Source organism: Hippopotamus amphibius, chromosome 10 (genome assembly GCF_030028045.1).
Source record: "Hippopotamus amphibius kiboko isolate mHipAmp2 chromosome 10, mHipAmp2.hap2, whole genome shotgun sequence".
Classification (NCBI taxonomy): domain Eukaryota; kingdom Metazoa; phylum Chordata; class Mammalia; order Artiodactyla; family Hippopotamidae; genus Hippopotamus; species Hippopotamus amphibius.
This window is the reverse complement of record NC_080195.1, coordinates 104042147-104065235: the sequence shown is the minus strand read 5'-3', so window position 1 is coordinate 104065235 and position 23089 is coordinate 104042147. Positions and strand designations below refer to the sequence as shown.

General features: G+C 41.0%; 1 protein-coding gene across 10 annotated transcripts in view; it reads left to right on the top strand.

The window, feature by feature from the left end:
* TIAM1 (TIAM Rac1 associated GEF 1) overlaps positions 1 to 23089 on the top strand; it is a 395420-nt gene that overhangs the window by 360138 nt on the left and 12193 nt on the right. For all 10 annotated transcript variants that reach the window (XM_057696187.1, XM_057696186.1, XM_057696184.1 and 7 more), the window contains 7 exons: positions 2133 to 2312; positions 3728 to 3796; positions 4103 to 4228; positions 8973 to 9081; positions 12568 to 12747; positions 12844 to 12962; positions 19206 to 19314. In XM_057696187.1, the coding sequence (XP_057552170.1) occupies positions 2133 to 2312; positions 3728 to 3796; positions 4103 to 4228; positions 8973 to 9081; positions 12568 to 12747; positions 12844 to 12962; positions 19206 to 19314 (892 nt within the window). The remainder of the gene's footprint in view (positions 1 to 2132; positions 2313 to 3727; positions 3797 to 4102; positions 4229 to 8972; positions 9082 to 12567; positions 12748 to 12843; positions 12963 to 19205; positions 19315 to 23089) is intronic.

Sequence of the window (23089 nt, the reverse complement as noted above, 5' to 3'; positions counted from 1 at the left end):
TGGGATTAGCTGGAGGGCAGGGTACTTAAGCTGTCAGCTGTTATCACTGTCTTTCCATGGGATTTTCCTTTTGGTGAGGCACAACCCCCTCTTCCGTAATGTGTATATTATAAGGCAGTTACCTATTACAGTTAGCAGAGGATCATCAAAAAGGTGTGTGGACATTTTTGTTAAAATGGACCCACTTATTCCTTTTTAATTAAGACAACACCATATTTAACTGTTTATATTTAATGATGACTTTGAGTTTGTAAAACCCTAACATAACTAAATAAAACTGTTTATTTCTACTGAAACAAGCTTTGATTAAAAACAAGTGGTGTTTCTTTTTAACAGCCTTGTTGGGATATAATTCACATACCATACAGTTCAGCCCATTTTGATGAGTTTTTCATCAGTCACCAAAGGGAGAATTCTTTGTGGCGATATTCAGTGTCTGAAACACTGATTCCATAGGGAACATTTAACAGTGCCACTGGCAGGTAACTAATACATCCTGGCATATGAGACCACGATTTGTGTTAGCAATAAATAAGCTGTGTAACCATAAGAAAATTGAATCAATATTTATGTGGATTTGGGTCCTGGCTCTGCTCTTCCCTGTCATGACATTGCTGCTAATGCATCTTTGTTAGGTTCTGATTTCCCATGTCCTTGTCCTGTCTTTATTCTGGGCTCCCTTCCCTTTGGGCTATGCTAATGAGGGAAAGGCAATATGCTAATGAGGAGAAGGCAAGTTAGCTGCCTTCCTCTGTGTCTAAGAATTGCCCCCATGGGATGCACTTGGTTTGGCTTCTTGCTCTCCACAAAATACCAGCCTTGACATTTAACTCTATGCACCTACAATTGTTTTTGGAAGGGTGTTCTTCTCAGGATGATCACTTTCAGGATTGAGTAGGTGGGTGATAGAAGAATTAGCAATAATTCTTTATTTGCACAGGTCTGTATTGGAAATACTTTGTGCCTAGGGGTGAATTGGACAGTAGAAGCAGGGAAGAGAAATCCAAGTAGCAGCCACTACTTTCAAGGAGATACGCATCAAACATTTGTACAGTGGTGCATTTGAACAAATATTAATAAAGTAGATTTTGCGCTTGGAGTAATACCATAGGGAGCTTTAAAAAAAAATACTAACACTTGCACATCCCATCCTAGAGATTCTGATTAAATTGATCTCCATGGTGCACTGGACATTGGGAGGTTTAAAAACTCCCCAGGTGATTCCTACATGCAGGCAAGGTGGGGAACTACTGATTCCACAGGGTTTGCAGTGGTCCATCTTCAGCCCTTGCTTTGAAGAACTATTTTTCAAAGCTTGAAAAGTTGGAGTTTTAGAATTCTAGAATCCCAGACTTCTACCTGAATCATCCTGGACAGAGACTGGGTGGGGATAGAGCTCTCCTATTGAGGTCTTGTTTAGGGCCCAATGCCCCTTTGTTTTAGCTGGAAGAGCGGGGAGGTGGTGGGTGGTAGTGGTGGTAGTGGTGGAATCTTTATGCCTTGGAGAAGCTGGAGAGATAGAAACTTATATATAAACTTTTATAGAAAGTTTCTGTAGAAAGTTGCCTCCATGTCAATTTTTAATAGAGACAGGAAGACTCAGAAAATCATCTTCCAGCTTTGCAAAGTAAATATGTATAGTGCACTGAACTGAGAGTCTGATAATGAATTAGTCTTGTATTTTGGGTGAAATGCACTGGTCTATATCTTCCTCTCCTCGTTGGTGAGCTTCCTTGCAAAGTGGTTAAGAGCACAGGCTTTGAGCCATGCTGCCTGGTTCAAATCGTGCTGTGCAATCTTTAATGAGTTTCTTTACCTCTCTGGGCCTCCACAGTCTCAACTGTTAAACAGGAATGATGATAGCCCTTACTTACCATATGGGAGGATTAAATGCATCAATCCAGTGTCTGCCATGTAGTGATCACTCGGTATACATCAGCAGTTGTTATTATGGTTGTTTTGGGCATTCAGTGAGCTCAGATGTGTGGAGCCATTTGGGGAAACTAGAGATGTGATTCATGTGTGGCAGTTCATTAACCAGGAGGCACATCTTTAGGAAGGACAGATGTCAGACAAGTCTCTCTAGTGAGGGATAACTTCATCTGTCTTACCTTTCCAACTGTGCTCTGAAGAGCACGGAACAGGTGGCCGCGTTTTGCCGCAGTCTGCATGAGATGAACCCCTCTGACCCGAGTCCGTCCCCCCAGGACTCCACCGGGCCTCAGCTGGCCACCATGAGACAGCTCACGGACGCCGATAAGCTGCGCAAGGTCATCTGTGAGCTGCTGGAGACAGAGCGAACCTATGTGAAAGTACGTCTTTTCCGCCCTCCCTCCTGCATCCTTCCTCCCATCCTTCTGAAGGACGCATGCTGTGAAGGACACATGCTGTGAAGGATGCATGCTGTATTTATACTGATGTTGCCTAACAGCAAAGCTAGATCATGGTCGTGAAGAGTATTTTGGCCTCTCCTATGGAACTTGGCCTTGATTCTGAATGTTACAATCTCCTTTTGTGTTTTAGGGAAGCACATCTATTCTTATAGCAATTTGTTGATATAAATAACTGATCAGTTGCCTAAGAAAGGAGATGATGGTGAATATTAAGTGAACCTTCTGACTTTTCTAAATATGTTGTTGAGCTCATACTAAAATTCAGTTTGTTTTTGACAAATTTAAGTAGTAGTATCTTCACAATCTACTTTTGAGTCTAGGCAGAAGGATATCAGGTCTGTTTTGTGTTATCATTTGTTCTGACATTTAGTTATATTCCTGGAACTAAATCAGGTGTTCCTATATAATTTATAACACGTTATAAAAATGATTAAAGAAGACAATTTAAAAGTAACACAAACTTTATTTAAAACTTTATTCATGAAGTAGACAGTCTCCTTTTGTAGAACTGCAAAAGGAAGCAGAAGGCAAGAAGCTTTTATGGGGTGAAGAATAAAGAACAAGGAAGGGACAAATAGAAAATACCTGATTGGCTGGGGCCATGTAGTCAACCTTGGTTGGAGTGAGAAGGCCCAGAGTTGGCTTGACGCTCGGAAACTGGCTGACTGGATATACTACACTTCTTGTCAAGTGGCATATTGACAGGGACACAAAAAATGATCTAAATTTAGGTTTGCTGACACAGCATCCCAGACAGGAGTGGCTCCATCTTGGGCCTAGAAAGTTATTTCCCCACTATACAATTTATAATATATAATATATTCCTGTAACTATATAATCATCTAACTATATAATGTATATTCCTATAACTGTATTCCCATAACTGTATAATTCATCTAGCTGTGATCATTGTATAATCATATACTCCTCTGTCTAATTTAGTTATGTTCAGTTCCGTGTTACAATAGTGTGATCTGTTTTTAATGATCTATTTTAGTCTTTAAATCAGAGGTCAGCAAGTTATGGCCCTTGGGCCAGATCTGGCCCTCTACCTGTTTTTACAAATAAAGTTTTATTGGAACACAGCCATGCACATTCATTTATATATTATTTATGTCCCTTTCCTGCTACAGCAGCAGAATTAAATAGTTGTGACAGAGACCGTATAGCCTGCAAAGTCTGAATTATTTTGAGAAAAGGTTGGCTCCCTTATGCTTCAATGGGCCTCAGTGACCTAAAGACTGAAATGTTAGCACTTGGGACATAATTTTTTTTCTGTTTAGATTCTTTATAGACTTTTAGATGTCCTAATAAGATATTCTTTCAACCCGTAGGACTTAAACTGTCTCATGGAGAGATACCTAAAACCTCTTCAAAAAGAAACTTTTCTCACCCAAGATGAGGTATGGTGGCAATTGTCTGAATTTTGTGTGTCACACCACAGCTTGACTTGGTGAAGGGGAAGGACTGGGGAGCACACACAATACTGAGGGCATTTTGAATTCATTTAATTTTAATAAATAGGTCAGATTATTGCCTGGGGAGCTCTTGGTGTGCGTTCAGAGAGGAAGGAGCTGCCCCACCTTCTGGTGATGGGAACATGGCCATAGTTATAAGTATGGGTAGAAAAAACTCTGAAATCAGAAGCAAATGAAGGTTCTGCACACTAATGAAATACGGGGTTGATGAAATTCTTGTGCATTTTCCAGCTTGATGTGCTCTTTGGAAATTTAACCGAAATGGTAGAGTTTCAAGTAGAATTCCTTAAAACTCTAGAAGATGGAGTGAGATTGGTACCTGATCTGGAAAAGCTTGAGAAAGTTGATCAATTTAAGGTAAGTCTCATCCTCAAATAGTAGAAAGCTGCCTCCTAATGCCGAGGGTGGGCTATCCTATAGGTCAAATCGAATCTCCTGTTAACACATCACAGGAGGCATCGTTGCCATGGTGTTGAGTCTTCATTGCCTGCTTGTGGGGTCAGTTCCTAAAGGGAGTCTGAGAGGGGAACGGACCGTGTCTTGCTTATCTGGCTAAGGTAGAATCAGTGCCATTGACTTGCATTTAACTGGTGTATCTGCTGGCTTCTACTTTGGAAGATGCACCTCCTTTTTTGTTCTGTTTATGTAGCAGCCTCTAATACTTGCTGTTAGCAAATGAGACTAGCAGTCTTGGTTTTCCAATAAACAAATTAATTTATCTTGTTCTGGGAAACTGGTTAATGGAAATGATTATCGTTATCCAGGAGGAAGTCAATCTTCCAGCACACAGTGTCCCTGTAGCCTTAATGAGGATTTATGACTAGTACCTCAGTGAGAATGCTTGCAGCTTGTTTCCTTCTCCTTGGTTGGCTTTCCCTTATTGCAGAAATTTCCTGTGCTGTGTTTCTGATCAACAAAGGCTCATTGATTCATACACAACGGTGTTGGCTTACATGTCACCCTCATGAACTTTTAAAAATCGATTGATTGAGGTAGAATTGACATATAATACACTGCGTATAATTAAAGTGTATAGTTTGAAATTTGACATATGTGTACACCTGTGAAACCATCACCTCAATCAATAATGAATGTAGTTATCACCCCTGATTGTTTTTCCTGATCTTTTGTGATTCCTCTCTTCTTCCTCTTACGGCCTCTCAGCCACAGGCAACCATGTCTGCTTTCTGCTACCATAGATTATTTTGCATTCTGGAATTATATATAAATGGATCATTAAGCATATACATTTTTTTATGTGGCATCTTTTACTGTGTAATTATATTGTGTTCCATCCATGTTGTTGCATATACCCATAATTCACACCTTTTTATGGCTGAGTAATATTCCATTGTGTGGATATACTACACTTTGCGATTCTCTCCCTTTTCTTGGGCATTTGGGTTGTTTCCAGTTTGGCATAATTACCAGTAAAGCTACTGTGAGTATTTGTGTATGAGTTTTAGTATGAATCTATGCTTTCAATTCTCTTGGGTCAGTACTTAGGAATGAAATGATTGGATCATATGGTAAGTGTATATTTAACTTTCTAAGAAACTGCTGAACTATTTTCCGAACTGGTTCCAGAGTACAGTCCCACCAGCTGTTCCTCCTCATTCTTACAAGCAAGGTCAGGTCACTCTTTTTTACTTTTAGTCATTTTAGTGGATATGTAGTGGCATCTCGTTGTGGCTTTAATTTTAATTTCTCTAATGACATGAGGATGAGTATCTTTCTGTGTGCTAATTTGCTTTCAATATATCCTCTTTGGTGAAGTGTCCAGATCATTTGTCCATTTACTAAATTAGATTGTCTTCTTCTTATTGAGTTTGAGAGTTCTTTGGACATTTTGTACAGCAGCCTTTTACCAGGTACATGATTTGTAAATATTTTCTTCTTGTCATACAGTATCTCTCAAAGAGCAGGTTTGGTTTTTTCTGAGTTGATTTCCTTTTTTTTAAATTGAGTATAGTTGATTTACAGTGTTGTGTTAGTTTCAGGTGTACAGCAGAGTGATTCAGTTACACACATACATACATATATATCTATTCTTTTTGAGTCTTTTCCCTTATAGATTGTTACAAAATGTTGAGTATAGTTTCCTGCTCCATACAGTAGGTCCTTGTTGGTTATCTGTTTTATATATAGTAGTGTGTATGTGTTAATCCCAAATTCCTAATTTATCCCTCCCCCAAGAAGGCTTTATTTTTTAATGAAATCCAATTTTCCAAATTTTTTATCTTTTGACCGTACTTTTGCTGTCCTATTTATGAAACCTTTGCCTACACCAGGGTCATAAAGATTTTCTCCTGTGTTTTCTCCTAGAAGTTTTATGATTTGGGGATTTATATTTAGGTCTCTGATCTGGTGTGAATTAAAGTCAATGTTTTTGCATATGAATATTTCATTTTTCTAGCACTATTTTTTGAAATGACTATCGTTCGATCCTTTTCCACGGAATTACTTTTGCACTTGTGTTGAACTTGGGTTCAGTTGTCTGTATAGGTGTGGGCCCCCACACACTGTGACTCTGTTCTAACACTTGCAGAAACCTGGCTCTGTGATGTTAGTATGCATACAGGCTTGGAGGGTGAGATGAAGGCTACCCCCCTCGATATATTTTTGTGTGTCATCTCTTTACAGCCCCTCACGGCAACAGGAGTCATTTAGAATGCACACACACGTCCCTACACATAAGCAAAAGGCCGTATATTTCTATATAGTTCTTTGCTTTTATTTGGATATAATTTTGAGTTACAGAAAGGTTGTAAGAATAGTACAAAGAATTCCCAGGTAGCCTGATAGCCTTCGCCCAGATTTTCCGGATGTTAACATTTTACCACCTTTGCTTTATCCTTTCTCTCCCTACCTATTTCCTGTATGGACGTGTGTGTGTGTGTGTGTCTGTGTGTCTGTGTGTCTGTGTGTATAGAGTATAATTGTTTTCCCTGAACCATTTAAGAGTAAGTTGCAGACATAATAGACTTTAACCCTAACTACTGCATATAGTTCATTTTTTGTTTGTTCAAAAATTGCTTGGGTTAGTTCATTTTTCCTCTCTTCAGGGTAGTTGGTCATGCTATCCATTTGAACTACAGTTTGGTTCGTTGGTAAAGTAATTAATAGGGTATTAGAACACCATGATAAAGGCCAGTAGTGTCTCACGTAATCAAAAAGTTGCTTTATGTGGAACATAATAAAAATGCAGATAGACCTGAAAACTCTTGATTTTAATCTAAAATATCTAACATTGCGTTTAGATTCAGCTGATCACTTCAGGAGAGTTTAGTTATCAGAACTGTGACATGAACACAACTGTGTTATGAGCAGAGTTATTCTAGGGAGGGGTTGGTACGTGATCCTTTAGCGAGTTCACTCTAGTCACTGTGGTAAATTCCATTTAAGTGGAACCCTCTTCCCCGACATTCGTTTCACTTGTTTAGTGCATAACCTGACACTCTCCGTTCCATCTGTAAGACATGAGAGCTGACGCACGTTGAATATTCTCGGGCCTGGGGCTGCTCTCTGGCACCTCTGAGTTGGCTTCTGGACAGTCCGTGTTCACTCTTAAAACCTGTTGCTGTTGGTTTCCGTCATTGCTGCTGCATTTAAATCCTGATTATATATTTGCCAAAAATATAAAAACTTGTTAAAATGTTCAACTTATGTTGCCTAGAATTCAAATTGTGTTGCTAGTCCTAAGACAGTATTAGAAAAAAAATTATTGGTTCTGAGGTCAAATATAAGGTTTGATAAAATTTCCTCTTGGAAGTTTGCAATGTCCGTCAGCCAATGAGAGGCTCTGTGAAGTCCTGCAGAAGAGAAACACAGGGGAAATGGAGTCTTTGTGTATAAACCCCTCATGTTAGTGCACACTTTGTGCTCTGAGGTCATTTTTTCAAGGCCAGAAGAATAAATGAAATACCTTAATGTTCTGTCTGTTTTTGCTGTATGGAAAGTGCCTAGTAATGATTAAGTTAAACAAATGACTTGATCTGGCTAAAGTCAGAGGTTACAATTAGAGCTTTTTCTTCTATAGCTTTTCTCATTTGATTGTTAAATATGAGTCAAAGGATAACTATACCTGCAGAGTCAGACTGTCCCTCCTGAAACCCTCTCCATCAAGGGGGTGAGGTTTGGGAAGGGATAAGGCTTGAAAAGTAAAAGAGGGAAAGTAGAACATGTAGGAAACGAATTTAGGCCTCTTAATTACCAATTATGTGTGGTTCATAATGAACCTTTGGGTTTTTTTTTAATAGACAGTCTATCAGATTTCTCTGCATTGTTCATTCAATAAACTGCACTTTGTGGAACCCAATTTATCACTCAAATCCAAAATCTTATTTTTTGCTTGGAACCTAAGTTTTAAATTCTAATCTTAAATAAGCAATACCTCTTTCTGAACTAGACTAGATCAATGTGAAACCTTATAGAAGATATTTTTATGAGGCCTGTTACATATATTTATATTAAAATATGTAGAATAAAAAGTATCCCTCCTCAGGCATGTTAAATTCCTAATAGGGAAAGCCTCTACCTAGTTTCAGTCCTGTTGGGGCAGAGGGTATGGAGTGGGAGACGGTACCAAATTCCCATAGTTGAGTCTATTTCTAATGTTCTTATCAACTCCTACTGGAAAACAGTGTGGCACTGGAGAGGGTAGAGTTGGTGATCAGGGAAATGTGTTTTCTATTTTGGGAGACTTATGCATTTCCTGCCTTGATTTGGTTTGTCACTTCTACCTCCCAACAGGAACTAATGAGAGAATTCAGGAGATTTCTGTCTTTTCCAAAATGCCATATCTACTTTCTCATTAACATTCAAACATCCCAGATAGGTCATTGAAAGTCACAAGCTTGGAAAACCAGTGACATCTTGACTGTAATTAGCGAGCAAGCCAAATCCAGCATCTATTACACAAATATGTAAGCCCACGTAACTTTCCCATAGGCCATCAGTGAGCAAAGACAGGCTGTGACAGGTGTGAATGATACTGATTTGTGGGGAGATTCAGGCAGATGTGAGCTCCCTGCTACATCCTGCTGATATTTCCAGGTGAGGGAGACTGTAAACTAACTGCATTGTTTCTCATTAAATCCAGAAAGTGCTGTTCTCTCTGGGGGGATCCTTTCTGTATTATGCTGACCGCTTCAAGCTCTACAGTGCCTTCTGCGCCAGCCACACGAAGGTCCCCAAGGTCCTGGTGAAAGGTAAGGCCTGGGACGACTGGGTAACAGGTGGGCATGTTATTGTCGTTCACATTTGTGTGGCCAACTGTGGTTGGGGGCTTTTGGACAGAAACCTAAGAGTCATGGTTGTGCCGGATAGATGTTCCAACAAGCCACAAATAAGGATACAGTTGTTCCTTGTTATCTGTGAGGGATTGGTTCCAGGACCCCACCCCCCACCCATGGATACCAAAATTCAAGGATGCTCGAGTCACTCACATAAAATGCCTAGGGTTTGCATATAAGCTATGCACATCCTCCCGTATACTTTCAATCATCTCTAGATTACTGATAATACCTAATACAATATAAGCGACATGTAAATAGCTGTTGGTGTGCAGTGAATTCAAGTTTTGCTTTTTGGAACTTTCTGGAATTTTTTCCCCCAAATATTTCCTGTCCATGGTGAGTTGAATCACAATGCAGAACCTGTGGCTATAGACCCCGTAGACACGGGGCGGGGGGCCAAGTATACTGAGAAATGAAATGCATTATATCTTGAATTAACAGTTTTGTCAATTTTCTTATCATGAAAGTTTTAACTAAGTTATTTGGGGCCAGAAGTGATGAGTCACTTTGCCATTATGCAGAAACGTAGGGAGCTTAGAAATTCCCTGCTCTGTTCCTATTTTTCATTAATTTCATTGTAACCTACCACACTTCATACACCGTTTTGTGGTATTTCATCTTTCCCTCACCTAGGTGTGTGATAACAGTCACCACCGTAGCTACTAGAATTGTTTCAATTATTTACAAAAATCACCCCAGCTGTAATTGTATTTTGCACGGAAAAGAGTAGAATTCTTATATCGACAAGCTGCAGTTCCTAAGTGATGTAGGAAGATGATGGGGTGTTCTGAGAGTCTTCAGAAAGTTGCTCGCTTCCATAGTTGTGCATGTGACTGTTGATAGGTTAAAGGATAGAGAAACATGTCCTTGGTAAACAGTAGAACCAATAGAAAAGTTCGATTTCAAAGAATCTCTGGAAATCAGCCTGCGCTTCTTTAACACTTTACCGTGGCTGCCATGTAAAAGCTGCTGAATTTGTAAGTAATTTACTTATATTTATGTTTCTTGCCAAAGCATACTAGCTTGATTTAATTCAGAACTTATTATAATAAACATTAACACAACACAGGTCTCTGGATAACAGAAGATCCTGCCCCAGATAATGACATGCTTCATGACAGATAGTCATAGCCTAGGCAGAAGAGTTCTACTTCAGCACAAGAATTGAAAGGGAGCCTGGGAATTTCCTTGTCCTGCTCTATGACAAGGAAATCGTCCTGCCGTAGGGCCTAGTCTGTGGTTTGGTACTTGCATTGGTCATATAGTTGTGTGTGTGTGTGTGTTTCTTTTTAAACTTTACCTGAATGCTATATTATGAGAGTGTTAACCTAACAGTTTTAGAGCACTTTGCTCTGTGGTAAAATTATATACTCATCATAGTCCTTAAAGCAATTTGTGTTATTTTTAATCACTTGGTTAGATTAAATTCTGCCCCTGTAGATTTTAAAAATTCAAAACCATTAATTTTTGCACCTGAAAAATATTAGAAAATCTTTCAAAACCATCCCTTAAAACATGAGGTATGACTCACATTCTTCTAATGGCCAAATGTGCCAAGAGGATAAAAAGAACTCTTTGAGAACAAAAAGCCTGTGATTTTTAACAGACTCCCATCTAGGCTGCATGGGAGTGATGCTCTTTACCGCACAAAGAGCTGAGAACCATGCCCTCTTTTGCCCTGGTGTGAAATATATTTGATGGGCTCAGCACCCATGGCTGTGGTTTTGGACTTGAGGATTTTAGGGGGAGTTCCTAGGCCCCTTGTGGGCGTGGACCAAGACTTGGGATGTCCACGGAAGCCGTAGCTTCCTCATGCATCAGCTCTGCACCTGGGCTCACTTCCCAGGCACATGGGCTCCTCCTCAGCCACCTCATTCCCAGTCCCCTTTCTCTCCGTGGATTTGGTGGCTGGACCGTGGAGTCTGATTCCTCTTAATGAGGCTTAACACGGATGAAAAGACTGTAGTCTTTTCAAGGCCTTCCCCACATGATTGTTGTTTCTCTTAACTGAATAAAGATAGTGAAAAGGACCATTTTACCATTCATGGTGTCCTTTTACAACATCTTCTGTTCTTAGCTCACATTCCTAATCCCTGGAGATGGAAATACCTTTTTATCAGAAACTTAAAAAAATCTGCCTACAGTTAGTCACTTTGATATATTGTCCTTCCTCCTTCCCATTCTTTGCCCTCACTTCAGCCTCTCTCTCCACCATTTCTTTGCACCCAGAAGGCATGAGTTGTGTCTTCCTAATTACCCACTAGCAGGTACCTTTCTAATTGTCTGGGGACCCACAACTTCCCAGGGCTGCTTTTCAGCCCAGCTGGGACACAGATAAAAGCCCAGCTGGTGAGGAAAGTGCTGCCTGAGATACCTTTGGTCAAATATATGTTTCCCTCTGAGATAAATCCTAATAGCTGGTAGCACTGAATTAACATAGAACAGATCTTAAAAGGCATTCACTGCAGGAGATCAGCCTTGCTCCACTTACCAGAGCTGCAAGGTGCTGCTGCTGCTTTTTTTTTTTTCTCCTTGCCTTTTCAGCAATAAAATGCTTGAAAGATTAGAAGAAACAGGGTAAAAGGAGTATTTTAAAACGTAGGCTTTCCTATTATTCAGATATGGTGAGGCCAGCAGATCAGGAGAAAGTTACCAATCAGAAAGATAGTTTGTTACTCATGATTCCCCAGAGGAAGGGGGTGGGTCATATGATGCAGGGCCAGGAGGGGAAGCACCAGGTCCACCAGGAGGCAGGGTGAGTAAAGGGAAGACATGGGCAAGAGCCTTTACTGTGGTTTCTGTGGGAAGGAACCAGTGGGGCAGGGTAAACAGGCTTAGGATTGGCTGATGTGAATCATCACAGCAGGCTCTGGGGTGGAGGGGCTGTCCTAAGTTGTCTGGTACCTGGCCCAGGGGTGATTCGTGCAGGGGAGAGTATTGGCCTGGAGTGTAGGAACCTAATAGGAGGGAGATGGAAGCAGCTGGCCCTGGGTTGGTTGCCTTGCATGTGAAAGGCATGCTTCCAGGTGAGTCCTTTACTATCTCTAGGTACTGGCCAGCTCTGGGATGGGCAGTCTCCCCACACTCTGTAAGGCCTCATATGTGAAAATATCAGAATAAGAAGACATTCTTAACACAAGGATGATAAACAGTAGCACCTGAACATCTGTGTGTGTGAGATTTACAAACTCTGTTGTCCCTTAACTCAATGGGCCTCCCCTCAAATAAAATCTAATGCACAGGCCCTTCCAGCCGTCCCTCTGAACCCTCCTTCCTTCCTCTGACAACTCACTGTACTCTCAGTCCTATAAAAAGGCACCGTGGAATTAGCAAGTGAAATTGTGAGGGGGGAGTCATTCGGACGTTCCACCCAGAAAACCTGTATTTAAACTCTTCCAGCCAAGACGGACGCGGCTTTCAAGGCGTTCCTAGATGCCCAGAACCCAAGGCAGCAGCACTCGTCCACTCTGGAGTCTTACCTCATCAAGCCCATCCAGAGGATCCTCAAGTATCCGCTTCTGCTGAAGGAGCTTTTTGCTCTGACGGACGCGGAGAGCGAGGAACACTACCACCTGGATGGTGAGCCGTGGGCCCCTGTGATCTGCACCTTGCTCACGTCTCCATGAGAGTCTTTACATAGGCTTTTCATTTATTTCATGACCTGTTTTCCTCTAGTGGCCATCAAGACGATGAATAAGGTTGCAAGTCACATCAATGAAATGCAGAAAATCCATGAAGAATTTGGGGCTGTGTTTGACCAGTTGATTGCTGAACAGACTGGTGAGAAAAAAGAGGTAAGGACCCCCCTTCTTCCCAGCACACCTGTCCATGGAGCTGGGTTGGTTTGTTTCCTTTTACCCTGTGAGTAAAATAGTTACAATGACAGTATTTTTGTTGCTGGCATTTTTTTTTTAATTGAAGTATAGTTGGTTTACAATGTTGTGTTAGTTTCTGGTGTATAGCAAAGTGATTCAGTTTTTTATATATATATATAGTTCTTATATATGTGTATATGTATAGTTTTTTATATATAGTTTTATATATATATTTAAATATGTGTATTCTTTTTCAGATTGTTTTCCATTATAGTCTATTACAAGATATTGAATGTAGTTCCGTGCTATATAGTAAGACCTTGTTGGTTATCTGTTTTGTATATAGTAGTTTATATCTGCTAATCCCAAATTCCTAATTTATCTCTCCCCCCACTTCCCCTTTGGTAATGGTAAATTTGTTTTCTGTGTCTCTGAGTCAGTTTCTGTTTTGTAAATGAGTTCATTTGTATCATTTTTTAGATTTCACATGTAAGTGATACTATATGATACTTGTCTTTCTCTGTCTGACTTACTTCACTTAGTATGATAATCTCTAGGTCCATCCATGTTGCTGCAGATGCCAATATGTCATTCTTCTTTATGGCTAATATTCCATTGTGTATATATTCCACAGCTACTTTATCCATTCATCTGTCCATGGATATTTAGGTTGTTTCCATGTCTTGACTATTGTAAATAGTGCTGCAGTGAACATTGGGGTGCAAGTATCTTTTCAGATTACACTGTTTTTCCAGATATATGCCCAGAACTGGAATTGCTGGATCATATGGTAACTCTATTTTTAGTTTTTTAAGGAACCTCCATACTGCTGTCCATAGCTGCTGCATCAATTTACATTCCCACGTTGGTAGAACTTTTATCCATTACCCAAGGCTACATTGTGAATTTTCTTTCTCAGCTGAATTATTTCTTAATGTAGGAAACACGTCCTGCTTCTACCCCTTCACCCTCGGGACTTCTGGTTTTGTTCTGTGTTAAGTGTGAGAGTGAATTTCCATGACCGTAACTTGGGCTGTTACTCTAAACACCAGTAAAGGTGGAAGCTATATCCCTGGAGGTTAGAATAATAACTGGCATGTAGTAGGTGCTCAGTAAATACTTACTGAGTGAATGAAAGTATCAAATGACTCTGAATCTTTTCTTTTTTAAGTCTGCCTGAAAATCTGCTTAGAAGAAATAGTCACAGCAACAGATATATTGTACTTGAGAAAAACATAGCGTGAACTCTAAGTTGTGCTTGAGTCATTCAGAAGAGATTATATGCATAAAAATGCGGATAATACTGAGATGAATCAGATGGATATGATATGTAATGATATTCATCAATGCCTCTATATCTCCTGATTTGATTGGAATATTGTCCTCGTTTTGCTTTCTGCCCCAAAATCGGAGACAAGCTGGGAGGGAACGATGAAGGAAAACTCTCTTGCTGGGATTAGTAGGAGGGGAAAGGCAGTGGGGTGGTGGGGAGAGAGTGGGGGTAAGGCTTGGTTGTTTAGACAAGAAGACCGCCTTATCTTCAGAGGTATAAAGCGTTATTAACTAGGTTCACATTTATGTCCTCAGTGAAACAAAACAAGTTTTGGGACTATTAAAAAATAATTTTCAGAAGAAGGTAAAATCATGACATCTCATAGAGATGTAAAAATGAAAACGTATGAAGCTATTTTTCTCATGTGATGTGAGGGAACCAGACAGTCAAAATAGCACAGGTGTGTGTATGAAGTGAAGAAATGTCGAGATGATTTGTAAATGGTGATAAATTGGTTTCTGCACAGCTGGAGGAAGTCAGTTAAAGTCACTACAAGACTGGAGAGAATTAACACATTTATCTATATCAGAGTGTAGAAGAGATGGATACTGCTACTCTGGATTTAGTTCTCATTTTCTTGTAAAACTTTTATAGTAAGAAAAACAGACTATGTTTATTAAAAGAAGGCAAACTACAGAAAAAGGCAAGAAGAAAAATTATCTATAATCTCAAAACGCAAAACCTCTTGATGTTTGTGTTTATTTTAATTTTTAAAAAATTATGTATATTTTATTCTTGAATTGAATATTATAGTTCCTTATATATTCTTGAATATTTTGGAAGATATTTTGTACCTCGAATTTTTTTATATTGAGCAAAGAATTATTTAATTTTCATGGCATTTTAAATGATTCAAAAGAATCCTTGAAATTATTGTGTAATTTTTATTGTGTGATTGAACAGTGACTGACTTAATTCCTGTTGTCAGGCAGTTCTCTTGGCTTCATTTATTGATGACTATGAATAATACTGCAAATGTTTTAGATCATAAGGCTCCTTCCATCCTGTATTTTAATTTATTTCATTTTGACAGAAGTGAATTTTATTGGGTCATGGAAATGAACAATTTCAGTGTATTTCATTATATTTTTCATTACATTCCAAATTGATTTCCTTCTGAATTTTAATGATCTTGAGAGCAAAGGATCATTATACTGAAGACTAGAAGGTGATGGGGATAGCAGATTGTAGAGACTTCAGGAAAAAAGATGACTGTGATGAAAAAGTCAGAGACTATAAAAGGGGACATGGGTTTGGTGAAACTGCCCGTCCTCTAAAATAAAATTCTGTTAAGCAAGTAAGAAATCTTCCCAGCAAGGAACAAAGAGATACAGTGCTATACAGAGCAGTCTCTTGTGAAAAGAGATTTTGTTAGGAAAAAAAAATGTGCAAAAGATGGAAGGAGGGACACTTGACCGCATCAGTATTACAGGGTAGGGAAATCCTATATCAGTATTACGATGCCTGAAGACCAGAAAAACAAAGACTTGGAGAAGATGCCAAAGAGAGCAACACAAGATTATGTCTTAGCACTATATGAAGAAAAAGAAAGAAGCCCCTAAAAGGGGCCAGAGGTATCGTAGCCAAAGACAATTGATTACTCAAAGAAAATGACTCAAATCCACTTGATCTCTTTTTTTCTCCATTGGGGAGAATGGTCTTCAAACTGGAAAGGATGGAGGGGTCTTGATTCCACAAAAATAAAACCCTGGGGAGAATGGGCCTGGGGAAATAGTGTGCTCTCTGCCAAGATCAGTTATAATTTTACGGCAGTACTTACAGCAAGCAGTATATTGGAACAGCCATGGAAACTTAGAGAAGCAGACATTTGAATGTCCACCAGTTGTGTCCTGATTTTCACAAAGGTGATTCCTGTTCATTGAGTAACATTTTAATGGCAATATCCAGAAGAAAATCTAGACTGGATCTGTGTACAGTTTATAAACAGGAATGGGAGTATTTATCATTGTCTATTGGGAATGGTAGGTCTATACTGAAATGGTGACATTCCAGGAACACAGCGTACCTGGTGCTGTCACCAGCCCAGCTGTCCTCAGGAGGTCCCTGAAGGCAGATATCCACAGAGAACAAAGAAACATTTTTATGGTGAAGCTGGACCTTCAGTCCCTACCCCATGTTAAACTCTGGGGAGTTGGGCTGGACCACACAGAGCATCTCTTTTGCTTAGGTCTGAGGCAGAAAAGGCCAAAGAGGGCATTTCCCCTCAGAAGAAGGGCTCAGAAAACCTGACTCAGCAAAGCATCTCAGTCCTTGTTGGGGTAGAGGCCTCTTAGCGGAACTCAGTCTCAGGGTTTGAACGGAATATTCAGAAAGGGACCAATGGAAGGTCGAGGGAGAGACTGTTGGCCAGAGGGAGCAGCCTTGACCCTCTTATTACATTTGCAATGTGGAAACTTGTCAAGAGAGAGGGACCATGTGCATTGGGACCGTATCGCCTGTTTCTGCCAGGTAGCAGAGAACTCAAAATCTTGGTGTTCACTCCAGCAGATACTTATTTCACTCATGGGGTGTGGGTCAGCTGGGCTTTGGCTTGTCTTGGTCAGCTTCAGAGCTTAGCGCTCAGAGCAGTCCATGTCTTTTCTTCTAAGATCCAGGCTGAAGCAGCAGTGGCTGTCTTGGTCATGTCCTTTCTGTGACTGGAAGGTGGAAGCTCACGAGGGCTGGAAACTTACTATGCCAAGTCCATGGCCCAACCCATGTGGCCAAGTCCAGAGTCTTGGGGGCCTAGCGTAGTCTAGTGGGAAGTACTAGAAAATCACGTGGCAGAAGTTGCAGATACATAATTCATTGGGGGAAGTAGAGTTTGGGCAATGATCTACCCCAGTGATCTTTAACCACTTTTTTTTTTAAATTGAAGTATAGTTGATTTACTGTGTTGCGTTAACTTCTGCTATAGAGCAAGTGACTCAGTTATACATATACATTATTTTTAAATATTCTTTTCCGTTGTGGTTTATCACAGGATATTGAATATAGTTCCCTGTGCCATACAGTAGGACCTTGTTATTTATTCATTCTGTATATAACAGTTTGCATCTTCTAATCCCAAACTCACACTCTACCCATCCCTCACCCCTCTCCCACTTGGCAACCACACGTCTGTTCTCTATGTCTGTGAATCTGTTTCGTGGATAAGTTTATTTGTGTCATATATTAGATTCCACATATAAGTGATATGGTATTTGTCTTTCTCTTTGACTTATTTCACTCAGTATGATAATCTCTGGTTCCATCCATGTTACTGCAGATGGCATTATTTTGTTCTTTTTTGTGGCTGAGTAGTATATGTGTACCACATCTTCCTTATCCATTCCTTGCTCGATGGACATTTACGTTGTTTCCATGTCTTGGCTATCGTGAATAGTGCTGCTATGAAGGTAGGGCTGCATGTATCTTTTCAAACTATAGTTTTGCCTGGATACATGCCCAGGGGTGGGATTGCTCGGTCATATGGCATTTAGTCCCTTTTAAAGACATTCCCCCTAAGGGTGTGGACCAGAATGGTACCCCAGAATTTGACTTACATGTATGGGGCATGGGTAGTGGAGACTATATAGTTTCCTTAGTGGATACTGTTCTGGGGGTTTGGTTGACTACACTTAATATGTACAATATACCACTGACTGTGCTACTAATATAACTCAATAATAATTAGAATAATAATTATTATAATGATCCCAATCATTATAGTGGCAATAATACCCGTGTATCCTGTACTGCCGGAGCCCCATCTTGCAGCACCATAGCCTGGCTCGGTGGCTTGAGAAGGGCAGTGTCACATGGCACCGTGCTTGCTGGAGGGCTGCTCCGTGGCTGCTGTATCTAGAAACCCAATCAGATCAAAAGCCGCAAAAGAAACCAGAGCCGTCTGTCCTTGAGAAACAACATCAAGTTTTCAAATATTCAGATTGTTGCTTTGAGGAAGAGGGACTTGGGCTTGGCTTCTGTGGATGCAGAGGCTGGTGCGCGAGTGCTTCAGGGAGGCATCTTGAAGGAAGACCCCCCTAATAACGATTCATGGTGTTTCCCCTTGGGGTGGACCGTGGACTCTGATTGTCGCAAAGCCTAGTGCTCTGACATGTTTGCATAGGATGCACGTTGAGGGACCAGATGATCTTCTCACCTGTGATTAGGCTGCCGAGTGGGTGGGAGGGTGGGATTTTGATAGACTTGGAAGTGGGCCAGTGACTCCAGTGAAAAAGGGACAGGTGACTATTGTGAGGCGTGGGCACCGGTGGAATCTCAGGACCATCTTGTCTCTACAAGGAGAAGAGGAACTTGTCTGTCTGAGATGGTTTAGCATTTGATCTTCGAGGACACAAGACTAGACCTCATGGTTTCTAAGGATCCCAGAGCTCACATTTGCACAAGCTTAAAGAACAATCTCCCAGCTCCTTAACTGGCTTCTTTTTCTCCTCTAAAGTGAAATGAAATCTTCTTTAAATGAGTCGGAAGAAGAAGAAATAATTCCACTGCTTCCCAGAAGGCCTTGGCTCCAAAAGGGATTTAAACTCACAGGTGGCAATGCCTGCAGTTTCCTGGGGTGAATTTTTGTTGTTGACAGCCATTTGTTCTCCTGGGGTAACTCTCTATTTGAACACGAAACCTCTCTAATTTTGTTCAGCAGTTTTGACAGGTTTACTGCATGTGAATCTCAGAGGCCTGATTTGTACCTTTTGGCCACCTTATTCTTGGAATTCTGGCAGGCAAACACAAGATAAAGGAAAAAAAAAAAAAAAGAGATGACCAGATGTTTTTAGAGACATTTTCATGAAGTCGAATTGACGTCAGCCTCAGATTTTAGAATGTCATGAATATCTGAGTGTTTATTACATCGCCCAGTAAGTAAGTTTTGCCCTGGATTTCAGGTGGCAGATCTGAGCATGGGGGACCTGCTTTTGCACACCACCGTGATCTGGCCAAACCCGCCGGCCTCGCTGGGAAAGTGGAAAAAGGAGCCCGAATTGGCAGCTTTTGGTATGTGTCACAAGAATGTTTGGAGGGGAAGAGGGAGGGTGGCTTATTTTTTGAAATAAGTAAATATTTCTTTTCCAAGACACAATTTATTAATTACAGTTATCTGCTTCATCTTTCTGCTGTGGCCACCAACATGTCACAGACTCTAAATTAAACCTTCTAGCTAAGTATGACCAGTGTGGCCACCCAGCTACTGAGAGGGAGGGAACAGCTGTTCGTCTCCCCCAGGTATAGACATATGATCAGGAAAAGTTTTTTTTTAAGCTGCTGTTCTGAATATTGTTTCAAAATATTAGTTAATAATAAACCAAGGAAAAATTAGGTAAAATATCAAGACAAAACTGTCTCTGTTTCTAAGCCCCCCAATCTGGATCTCTTATTCGCTCCCCAACTCTGTGCTGCTGTGTGTGATGCCGGGATTCAGGGCATGGTTCTCAGCTCACCTGCTGTGGCATCACTGGGTACCTCAATCAGTTATGAGGTGCTTCTCAATCACGTGGTGGCTAATAGTAGCAAAAGTAGAGATGGTTGTGAGTGATTAATTTTTCAGTAAGCCAGTTTAGATGGATGCAGTTGCTGCAATTAGAAAACCCGTGGTTGTGTTGTAAAATGCTTTTTTGAGTGAGAAAAGCTCTGGGTTAGCCCACTGGGTACTGTGCATCATTCAGGAAATATGGCTCATTGTGGTGTGTACATGTTTGTAGCATATGCAGTGTTATTCCTGAGTATAAGGCGATCAACCACAATCAGTGATCAACGTTCACACTTTTGTTTTAGGTTGTGTCTTTTCCTCGCCTCCCCCTAGAAAATTCATGGGCAGGGACATAGTATAAAGGAAATCTAGTATTTCCATTCTCCTTCCTTCCCTTATCTTTCTGGGGGCAGAAGAGGGAGGGTGTTGCTGCTTACTGCTTGTTTAACTGCACTCTTTTTTTTTTCTTTTATGATGTGAACAGCGCATTCCCAAATGGAACATCATAATAATATTGAAATCAGTGTTTAATACAGAGATTTATTGGATTTCCCAATTAGATCAGTCAGCCTTCCTTGAAAACCTTAGTGATATTCCTAAAAATTCCAGGAGCCTCTGTAGCTGTTGATGCCATTTCATTAAAAATAATAAAGGAACATATCAGTATGAAGGAAAAATGTGTGACTAAATACAGTATACACAGGAGTAGTGGGGTGTTTTGGCATGTTGGTAGTTTTTGATAGGAGTGGGTATTTTTGGCAAGGGGAAGGATACTATTTGTTTTGTTTTTTTCCTATCATTACCAGTTGTGTTTCTTACATTGCAGTTTCTTCTTGGAGAGGAGTGGGAGCTGTCTGATGCTTCTTAGTAGGTCATTTATGGGATGTAGGATTCCGAAGAACCTAAATCATCTCTCCTTGTTTCTGATGCCAGGCTATAGATGAACCATTCCAGAGTTTCAACATTGGGATTTTTTCATGCCCATCTCCTGAATCTTACAGAGTTCCTGCAGTGAGAAATAAACAGAATCAGAATAAGAAAATCATTTGAGTGGGAGAAAGTAGGAGGTTGGCAAGCTTATTCTGTAAAAGGTCACATAGTAAGTACTTTAGGCTTCACAGACTGAGGCCATATGTAGCCAGACACAGCCATAGACAAATAATGTAATGAATGGGCACCAGTATTGGTGGGTTGAGTGGAAACAAGTGGGCCCTACTTTGCCAACTTGTGATAGAAAGTGTTCAGGAAAATGCCAGTTTTGAGGTTTGGGGCTTTTACTACACAAGCCCAGTTGCGGGGGCAACGTGTGTGTTTGGCTCAAGGTAGACTGTCGTCGTTGTAATGAGCTTATTTACGGATTCCCAGTCCTTAAAAGGTGACATGTTGGTAGTTTTGGTGTAATTTTTAAGTAGCAAGGCAGAACTAACAGAGCTTTAGAAATGCGTTTTGAAACAAGGAAGAGTAGCTGTGAGGGAGGTAAGCTAATTACTATTGAACAGGCAGCTTTGGGGTTAAAACGTGGTTGTCTTGTTTCCGTTGAAACCTCTGATCTCAGGAAATAGTGCTGCTTTCTTCTGAAACCGAAGCTGACCAGCTGCCAACCCAGTACCTTGATGTTTTACTCCAAGGACGGCTACTCTGTACTCAGGGTTGACGATCATCTCCTTTAAAAGAAGAAAAGTAGTTTGTTTAGGCTTCGGCCTTGAAGGGTGTTAGATGCTCACCTTTGGGGGCATGGAGAGGCATATCCAGGAGTTTTGGAGTTCAAGGCCATGTCTGAAGGGATGGTCAGGACGTGGAGTCAGTTGAGTGAGCGTTGGCCTGCAGATCAGGGAGGGATCGAGGCAGCGATGCTCATAGCCCAGGCTGAGGTCCACTCTGGCCCTGCCACCGTGATCCTAAATGGTCCGGGTAAACTGAGGCAGGCCGGTAGCCTTCTTAGAGTCACGGCGACAACCTCACTGAGCTCTGGTCCCAATGAGGGGGTGGATCTTCTGACACGAAGGTCCCCGGGACCCTGACCCTCTCCTTGAGTGGAGCTCCCTCGCTTTTAAAGGGACCTGCTGTCCTGGCCGCTGTGATTTCTGAAGACTTCATGGTTAGGACAGAGGGCGGCCTCGGGAGCTACTGCACAGCCCCCATGCGGAGCTGGTGTGGCCTCTGGGGATCCGTGGGCACCTCGCAGTCTGTCCTCTGGGATTTTTACAAAGTCAGGTGCCGGGACAGCCCAGACCGGTGGTGGGGTGCGTTTCTTTGTACCCTAAGCCTTTTCCCTCCGTGAAGATGAGAGCAGCCTTGCACAAAGGGGGCCTGACCCATCCTCACGAAGCAGGAGAAAAAAATGAACCAGACATGTTGGATTGGTCTGCAGAGGGCCTGGCAGGCCTGTCCCTGAGAATCCTCTGTAATTCTGTGTCTGGTACCCTAGGTGTGTCCCCTCCAGCTACCGTGTGACTGACGGGGTCCCTGCTATGCCTTGGGGTCAGAGTGTGAAGGAAGATGGAGACCCTGGTATATGTGGAGCCAAGGATGGGCTGGGGTCACCGTTCTTGTGGGTCTGGACACCAGTTCTTCTTTTCCCTCTAGGAGGAGTCAGAATCACTGAGTGTAAAACGTGCTTGGCGTTGTTTAAGGAATTCTATGGAAGATTATACATAACTCCATTCTATCTTCCCCCACCCCCAAAGAATTTAGGAATAAAACTACATGCTCCCTGCTTCTAAATAGCTTCTTCTGATTCATCCTGTTTGGAAAAAGTAGAATTGCATTCTACTTCATAAACTAATTTTTATTTATTCAGGTCAAAAAGATGAATTACATTTCCTGAATTATGAACCCTCTGTGTGTGTGTGTAATATTAGTTTAATTTGCATAAATATGTTCTTATACATCATTATTATTATTATTGATGTTTCTATTATTCCTTCTACTGCTGAACTAGTACATTTTTGTTTCTTGTTTGTTTGTTTTAATATTCATTTTATTTATTTATTTGGTTGCTCTAGGCCTAAGTTGCAACGCATGTGCTCCTCTTTGTTGTGGCCGGTGCGCTCCTTAGTTGTGGCATGTGAATTCTTAGTTGCGGCATGCATATGGGATCTAGTTCTCTGACCAGGGCTCGAACCCAGGCCCCCCCTGCATTGAGAGCACAGAGTCTTAACCCCTGCACCACCAGGGAAGTCCCTACATTTTTGTTAAATGTGTGTAAGCTGAAGTGTTAAGCTTGAAGTGATACCATAGTTAAAATACATCTTACCCAAAAGTTTCCACTGAGGCAGGAGGGTTTATTTCCATCTCGTTAGG